We start from the raw sequence: 9,256 nt of genomic DNA, 5'->3' as shown, positions 1-9,256 counted from the left end.
ATATTTCATAACTAAATATAAAATGTAAAAATTAATACACAATAAAGTATGATAATACGTATTTTAATTCAAAAAAAAAAAAAAAGAGAAAGAGAGAGAGAGACAAATTTAAGCTGCTATCATTAAAGCCGACGGGTCAAGGTCCGCTGGCATCACAAGTGCAATAACCAAAGCAAACGCTGCTCTGGTTTAAAAGAGGAAAGTCCAACGTACGTACCGAGAAGCTGAACTGAATTTCCAAGTTGTGCAAACTATGGGATCGTCCCTGAGTTGCCTTTTTTCCGAGAAGGTTAATCAAGTGTACGTAAAACCAACAGTTTTCTATTTTTTAGCTCTAAAATTACAACTTAAATTCACCATCAAACTAAAGCGTTTTTTTTTAATATTTTTTTCGTCATTCTAATGGAATTTCTAGCATCACAACAGTTGCCGGAGGCACCAGTTCAGCAGTGGCGGAGCCACATGTATACCAGCCGATGGCCCCTATTAGAATATATGAAAAATATAATATATTAGAATGTTATAATATATATTTCATATTACGTTAGTATATTTTCTTATAAGAATATTTTTTATTTGTGTTTGATTGTAATCAAATCTAGATTTAAATACAACTTAATATTTTCTTATATTCTATTTTCTTGTAGGCTTTATTCCCTTTCTTAATCAGTTTAGGTCTATTTTATGTTTACTTGTTCATCATTCTAGTCTCACAAAAAATTGAGCATTGTAGTATTGTTCAATATACTTAAAACAATTCAGTCAAGATCTATCTCATACGTCTATCACTCTTTTCTCTTTCATATTATTTCTTATTTTCTATTTTATATATATTTTTACATGGTATTAGAGCCAGGTTCCTTTGGCATTTAACAAATATTATAGCTAGCCATTGTTTTCCCGATGCCTCTATTAAGCTTCCATTCTCCGCACGTGCAGTTTTTTTCTTCCCATTTGAGCGTTTCTTTTTTGTGGTTTTCGTTGTTTCAACAATACACCAAACGCTTGTTGTGGTTGTTTTTGTACGTGACGGAACTTTGGAATTCATTTTTTGTCCTATTTTGTTGTGATTGATGGCTCAATTCATTGGCGAATCTTGACACAATGTGGTTTGTCCCTTCATCGGATTTTTAACATCTAGTTTTCGTTCTCCGACCATCATTATCAGTTGCATTTGGCCCTTCACCAGATTCTTTTAACGGACAGTCTCTGTTCTCCGGCTATCACATTCAGCATTTCTCGCCAACGTTGCCTTGATCCAACCATCGACTTCAGCCGGTGCCGCCTTTAATTCCTTCTCTTTTTCAAACTCAAGCTTATACCTTGAGTTTGAGGGGATGTTAGAATATATATATATATATATATATATTTCATATTATGTTGATGTATTTTCTTATAAGAATATTTCTAATTTAGGTTTGATTCTAATGATTACAACTTCATATTCTCTTATGTTCTATTTTTTGGTAGGGTTTATTCTTTTCCTTAATGAGTTTAGGGCTATTTAACATTTACTTGTTCATCACTCTTAGTCTCTCTATAAATTAAGAACATTAATGTAAATACAGTTCAATACGATGAATATACAGGATGTAGCCCATACGTCTCTCTCCGCTTCCACTCTCTTTTTTCATTTTCTTTCATATTTTATTATTTTACATATATTTCTACCGTCTCCACAAAAATATGACGAAAAAAAATATCATTTATTAAATAATAAGCCGAGAGAGATTTCGAAGTGATTAATTAATAGCCCTCCCAAAAATCATCCACCTAACTTTACACCATAATTCTTTTTATTCTTTTGTGAGTGTTTCTTGGCAAATCTTATTTGTATATGCTTAAAATATTGGGTTTTAATTGCAGGATTCATGCATGTCTATCCAAATCATCAGCTAATTTCATTATCAAAATATATGCTGTTTGGTGAATGCATGTTTCCGAGAGTCTTAATTTGTAAACATGTTCCTTTTCCATGAAAATTGGTTTCTAACTGATCGTGAAAGATGAAGAATATTCGATAACACAAACAAATATAAAATGATTACAATTAATTTAATCATCATTTTAGAAGTAATACACCATGAAATGAGTCAATTAATTGTTCTAGTAATAATAGGCCAAGCTTTTTGTTTTTTATTTTTTATTTTTTATTTTCAAAGTGATAGAAGATGAAAATTTTTTATTGACACAATAATTTACTAAAAACTCAAATCTCTCACAATGATGTTAAGAAAGACAATAAATTAAGTTCAAGTGGTAGTGGTGATGGAATTTTTGGCACTTAGCTTACTTTTGGATTGAAATGATGCTTATTATAAATCCTTAAAAATGGATGAAATATGTAGCCTTGCGAAAAAGTATTTTCCTCTTAATTTTTTTGAGCAATTAAAAATTAATTTGAGATTTTAGTTAAAGCATTTTGAACTTGATGTGCTTAATCAATCAAAATTATAAAATTTGTCTTCTATTGCAAAATTATTTTGAAAATTGATAAAGACAAAAAGAATCAAATGTATATCATCTTATTGAGTGATTGATTTATCTTGTTTTGATTCCTCCAGTGTCTATAGCAACAATCAAATGAGCATTTTCAGTTATGAAAGTTGTTAAAACAAAACTTTGTAACAAGACAGAGAATATGTTTTTTGCAAATAATTTAGCCGTCTATTTTGAAAAAGAAATTGCCGAGAACTTTAATTCAGATTTAACACTCTGTTTTTGTATTTTTATTTCTTTTTGTAGTCATGCCTAAATGTTTATGTATCAATCTTGACACATATTTATGTAGATATACTTATGCGTCCATTCTAGTATTTAGTACAGCCTACAACCATCTAAGTTCTAGTTTGAAGCGGACAATGTTCGTTTGTAAAGGTGATCTATATAGAAGAAGGCCGGAGATTCTGAAATCACTGTAGTGAGAGATGAACCACTGGATTGGACCCATTACAACGCAAAGTCCAACAGTTTTGTTACAAATTTGGGTAATTAAGTGGGATGTTTTTAGAGACCCTATATGTAACCAAATCTTGATGCTTATTATGAATATGAGAAGGTTTTTTTCTTACAAAGGCAATTCTTGAAAATGCATTTTCACATGTACCCTGAAGATGAATCACATTTTCAAGATCCTGATGCTACAATTCATTCATTTATAACGTGCTGTGGATGCAAGGATTTTTTAGTTGTGTTTTGGGTCGTTGCATCTCTCTGGAATTTACTACATCAATAATGACTATATGTGATGTATAGTCCAAGACATTCCAAAGAACTATATATATATATCAAGCAATTATTTGGATCTCTCTCTCTCTCTCTCTCTCTCTCTCTCTCTCTCTCTTATCCATGAGAAAAGTGGGAAACGGTTAGTGTCCTCTCAAAGTTTCTTTCATGATAAAGTGAGGACTGTAGATCTTTTTGAGTGGCAAGTAGCCCCTTTTAACAAAATGGAACAACCTAGTATTTTTTATTTTGGCTTATGGAGCAAGACAAATCAAATATATATGGCCACCCCATTGCTTGTACGCCAAAGCACCCAACCATAACAATCAATTGTAAAGACGATGAAACACTAATGAGTTCCATTTCCACTGTAAAAGGATTTTCATGCTTCTTAAACAAGAATGGCACAAGACAATTGAGAGCTGAGGTGGCCTCTCTTTCCCACTGACCTTAATCATGCTGTTTTTTGCCCTCTACATATTCTTAAGCCGACTGTCCGTGTGTTCTTCCTTCCATGGTCGTCAAGAGTACTCATACAACTAAACAACTGAAATCCAAACCTATAGACAATGATCCCTTCTGCCCCTTCCAAAATACTCATACCCCTCTCTTTAGACCCAGAAGACAGCAAAGAAGCTCTCTCATGGGCAATCAGAGTCATAGCCCGCCCAAATGACAGCATTGTGGCCGTACATGTTCTTGGTTAGTTCGCTTAATTTTGTTATATGTCTACCAATATTTGACAATATTGTAAACTGTAGAACTTTCGTTAATTTACAGCTGGTAAGGAGAAGAAGAATGACTCGGTAAAGAAAAAGCAGTCGAAATTTCGCCAGGCAAAAGCCTACGTCATCTCTGTGCTTGGAGAATTCGCCAAGACCTGCCAGTCTATGCAGGTACACTAGGCTTGGTGATTTGTGAAGATAATATATATATATATATATATATATATATATATATATATATATATATATATATAGATATATGTTTACTTCTAAAGTTACGATGCTCATCCATACATATACCATTTTTCAGGTAAATTTGGAAGCTAAAGTGGGGTTCAGCTCTAGTGTAGGAAAGGGTTTGATTGAGGAAGTGAAATCCATTTCAGCAGACTTTCTTCTTCTTCGGAGCTCAAGAAACCGAAAGAACAGGTAAGAAACCGCTGAAAAGTTTGATTCTATTCAAATATAATTAGACATTGATAAACTTTTTTTCTTTGAATTAGGACTTCAATTACAAGGTATTGCTTTCAGCATGTCCCAGAAAGCTGTACGGTGGTTTCAATTGGAAAATCTGGGAGAGCAGAACAGTATTCAGAGTCAAATTCAAATTCTTCACATTCTGAAGGTAGATTTTTCAAGAAAACAAAATCTTCTTCAATAGAATATTGTCTAATATGTCACTTTTAGCAGACACATGTCAATCGAGTCCAAGGTGGTCAAACAGGGCAGCCTCCCCTGTTTCAAAGCCTACTATCTCGGAAACAGAGAAAGAGAAGCCTTCAACAAGAACAACAATAGACGATGAAATTGGACGAGAATCTCAAAGCACAGAAGATGATAGTTGCAGCTCCGGCGACACAAGCATCACTGAGTCCCCACCTCTGGCTTCCAAGTTTAAGACAAGGAAGCAGCCGTCGCCATGCAGACTTATTGCATCCTTCTTTGGTTCTCCATTAATGAAAAGAAAAGGCAGTTTATCAGACAAAGGAAGGCAGCAGCCTTTATTGAAGTGCTTCAGCTATGAGGAAATCTCCAATGCCACAAAAAACTTCCATTCAGGTGAAATTGCTTACAAGCTTCTTTGCTCTAATATTCAAAGGGCTTTAAAAGCTTTGAATTATGTTGATTTAACATAGAGAGTCCACTGTAAACCAGTTTTTAACATATAAAATTCTCTCTTCTTCTGTCTCTCTCAAAACCTTTTGTAGTTTTAAAATTCGAGTCTTTCTCTCCTGCTAGAATAGGAACTCTGGGGGTTTTCTGGTTTCATTTCGTGTAAAACGCAACCAAACTACAGAAAATTTCTGGATTCCATTGAATCCTAGAGAAATATTTGTTGTAACTCACTGCATATCAATTCGTCTGAATTGGCGGTATTTTCTTAAGGAAATCAACTCCGTAACGCATATAAGTCACTCCCCCAGCCAAGTTCCGCTCTGTTTTCTATTTATGTTCTTACAAGCAACACATTGACCAAATGCCACATTCTGAATTTGGTATTCTTTTTCCCATTTGGTGGCTTCAAATATCAGATAATATAATAGGCAGGGGAGGATATTCAGAGGTATATAGAGGTGATCTTTCTGGTGGGCGAAGCATTGCAGTGAAGAGATTGGCCAAGGACAACAAGGATGCTAACAAGGAGAAAGAGTTTCTCATGGAATTGGGTATAATTGGACACGTCTCCCATCCTAACACTGCTAACTTACTTGGCTGCTGCTTTGAAAATGGACTCTACCTTATTTTCAGTCTCTCCCAAAATGGAAATCTTTCATCTGCTTTGCATGGTATGGAAGACCTCGGCTTCTCTTGTCGTTTGATAATAAAGAAATGATACACATATATCACTTACATATCTCTATACAATCAAGTTTTAAATTCACCGTTGAATTTGTGGGTCTCATAAATTCAATGGTAAATTTGAAAATGAGATATATTGGAGATATATTTATATTATTTTTCTTGGTGATAATGCAGGCTCATCAAACTTTCTCACAAATTTTGGACTACTTTAATCAAATGTTTGAACAATGAACAGGTAAAACATGCAGGTCGCTTGAGTGGCAAACTAGATACAATATTGCCATTGGTGTTGCAAGGGGTCTCCATTATCTTCATAAATGTTGTAAGCACAGAATCATACATCGTGACATAAAGGCCTCAAATGTCCTCCTTGGCCCAGATTATGAACCACAGGTGAAGAAACAAACCCCACTTTCTATAAATATTTTGGATTATAGTTTTTATTTCATTTTAGGGCAATTTCACCTACCCCAAATTGTCCAAGGATTTTGCAATTATAACATCGAATTATTAAAATCAGTAACATCGATACGTCATATTTAGCCCCTTTTAATTTCACTCATACCGTTAGGATTTAGGGATCAAACCGTAAACAGATGAAATGTCCCTTATACCTCTGTAAATTTTTTAAAAATATAAATTTACCCTTAATTAAAAAATAAATAAAAAGAAAAAAAAAAAAAAAAAAAAAAAAAAAAAAAAAAAAAGAAAACTTCACTTACTCCTGAAGTGTCCAAGGTTTTGCAATTGTAACGTCGAATTATCAAAATTTGCAATGTTGGTATCCCATATTTCAGCTCTTTTTAATTTCACCCCTACTATTAGGATTTAGGATTAATCAAACGATAAATCAATGACATGTCCATTATGCCCATGTATAATTTATAAAAATACAAATTTACCTTTATTTTATAAATTTTGATAATTCGAGATTATGATTACAAAGCTCTTTACTGTTGAACAGGATAAGTGAACTTTAATTCCCTTAGTTTTAATTTCATGATTATGAGAGTTAAAGCTCGGTGGTGGTTTGTGTGGTGTGTATATAGATTACCGACTTTGGGCTAGCGAAGTGGCTTCCAAACAAATGGACTCACCACGCTGTGATTCCGATTGAGGGGACATTCGGATACCTAGCACCGGAGTATTTCATGCACGGAATCGTGGACGAAAAGACGGATGTTTTTGCATATGGGGTTCTTCTTTTGGAGATCATAACTGGTCGGAGGCCGGTAGATTCGTCCAAGCAAAACCTTCTCCTATGGGTACGTACGCACTGATCAAACACTTCCTCCCTCCCGCCTCCATCCATCTTAAAGTGTCCCACATTAGTTAGTTTATATTCACTTGGCATCTTTATAAGTCATAGTACCCCTTCCTCTCTCAATGCGTCTTTTAAGAGTGAATTGGGCCTATGAACTTTAACATGGTATCAGAGTCAGTTTTTTTTAATTGTTGGACTTTCTCCCGTTAAGCTTTCGTCCCGTTATGTCCACTTATTTGGCCAATAATACAACACGTGAGGGGGTGTCTTTATAAATCATGGTGTCCCCTCCTCTCTCAAAGTGTCTTTTGAGAGTGAATTTGGCCCATAAACTTTAACAATCCATGATGTCCGTTCCGTAAACAAATTTCTCCATCTGAAACGATGTTCATATATATATATATATATATATATATGCAGGCCAAGCCTTTTATGGAATCGGGAAACCTTGCCCAACTGGCCGATCCAAAACTGATAGGCAAATATGATTTGGAAGAGTTGCACACACTTGTGCTCACCGCTTCTTACTGTATCAGACAATCCTCGATATGGCGTCCATCAATGAGCGAGGTATCGGACTTTTGTTTTTATTTTTACTTTTTATTTTTAATTTTTAATTTTTATAAAGTAATTCTAAAAGCTATATTTTTATTCTACAATGTTGACATGACATGCAGCATCAACTAACCCTTAGATTAATTATTGTTAAAAAGATAAAAATAAAACCACAAATTTAAAAATTAATTGTGACTGTCATGTCAGCATTATAAGATAATTGGAGAATAAAAATATGGTATAGAGCATTATTCATTTGTTATAAATAAAAAAATAAAATAAATAAAATAAAATAAAAAAAGGAAACTTCACTTACCCCTTCAAGGGTTTGCAATCATAACTTCAAATTATCAAAATTTGCAATATTAGCTCCTTTTAATTCTATCACTATGTTAAGATTTAATAGTAAATTATAACGGATGATGTCAAAATAATCAAAATACTCCTATTTTTATTTTTATTTTAAAAAAAAAAAAAAAAGCTAAACATTTGTTGTCCCACAGCCAGGCGATTTAGGTTCTATTCTTTTCTTTTCTTTTAAGTTTTACTTTCTTTTTTTTTTTTCTAAATTTTTAATTAAGGATAAATTTCTAAATTTTACAACGCTATAAGGGATATTTCACCTGATTACTGTTTGATTTAACCATAAATCCTAACGGTAGGGGTGCAATTAAAATGGGCTGAAACATGAAATATCAACATTATAAATTTTAATAATTCGAGATTACGATTGTAAAACTCATGACAGTTTGGGGGTAAATGAAATTTCTATACCAAACATAACACTGTTTCTATTTGATAAGTTTAACAAAAAAAAAAAAAAAAAAAAAAAAAAAAAAAAAAGGGATACTTTTTAATCCGATTAAATATATTGTTTAATCCCCAAGGTATTGGAGCTTCTAACCAGTGGGAAAGACTCCGGGGTTGCAAAGAGTTGGAGGATACCCAAGTTCACCACTGATGAGTTGGACGATTACTCCATGGTTTATGGATATGAGCTTCCAAGAAACATTTCTGTGGAGGATTATTTGTGATTATGTAGCTCTTTTCAATGTGTGATGATCTTTTTTGAGGAGAACTAGTTGATGATTAGTGCTTCTTCTATTATTCTTTTTTTTTTTTTTGGCGTATTTTCTGTATTTCATGCTGTACAATTTTGTTCGTTTCTTTTTTTTTTTCTTTCTTTTTTTTTTTTTTTAAATTAAGCAAGCATGAATATATTGTAGAATTCTTCATATGAAAATCGAAATTATATTGTAAGATGGTTATGCAAGAAAAATAGAGGTATGCAACTTTTACATGGCAAATGTCAATTTGGTGTAGCAGTTGATAAAATAAAAGAGCATATATATATATATATATGCACAAAGCACGACAAAAAGTACATTACTAGAGCCGATAGTAGTGGAAGCCGTGTTTTAGCCGTCAAAGCAGCAATTACCATATCATAAATCAAATTTAGCCAAAGTAGCATACACCCATATCATATGATATGGAGAGAGATGTTTCATCCGGTTGTCAAAAACTTTATTATTTGTTTGGGTGTGCGATTTTTTGAAAAATTGCGAATACGAAAAAAAAAAAATTATTTTTTAAAATTACGTTTGGATGGTTTAAAAAACCTGAGACAAAATTAAAAAAAAGTTGAGTAAAATCTGAGTAGAATTTGATATTTGAAAAATCT

General features: G+C 33.1%; 1 protein-coding gene across 1 annotated transcript; it reads left to right on the top strand.

The window, feature by feature from the left end:
- Positions 1-3,619: 3,619 nt before the first annotated feature.
- On the top strand, positions 3,620-8,833 carry LOC133871174 (probable receptor-like serine/threonine-protein kinase At5g57670). Its single transcript, XM_062308558.1, has 10 exons — positions 3,620-3,927; positions 4,006-4,121; positions 4,261-4,379; positions 4,454-4,575; positions 4,641-5,009; positions 5,483-5,737; positions 5,989-6,146; positions 6,803-7,018; positions 7,438-7,587; positions 8,460-8,833. The coding sequence occupies exons 1-10, from the start codon at positions 3,795-3,797 to the stop codon at positions 8,604-8,606; spliced, it is 1,785 nt and encodes a 594-aa protein (XP_062164542.1). The 5' UTR covers positions 3,620-3,794; the 3' UTR covers positions 8,607-8,833.
- Positions 8,834-9,256: the final 423 nt, after the last annotated feature.

This window comes from Alnus glutinosa, chromosome 6 (genome assembly GCF_958979055.1).
Source record: "Alnus glutinosa chromosome 6, dhAlnGlut1.1, whole genome shotgun sequence".
Lineage (NCBI taxonomy): Eukaryota > Viridiplantae > Streptophyta > Magnoliopsida > Fagales > Betulaceae > Alnus > Alnus glutinosa.
The sequence above is the reverse complement of the archived record's forward strand: the minus strand, read 5'-3'. Positions and strand labels throughout refer to the sequence as shown.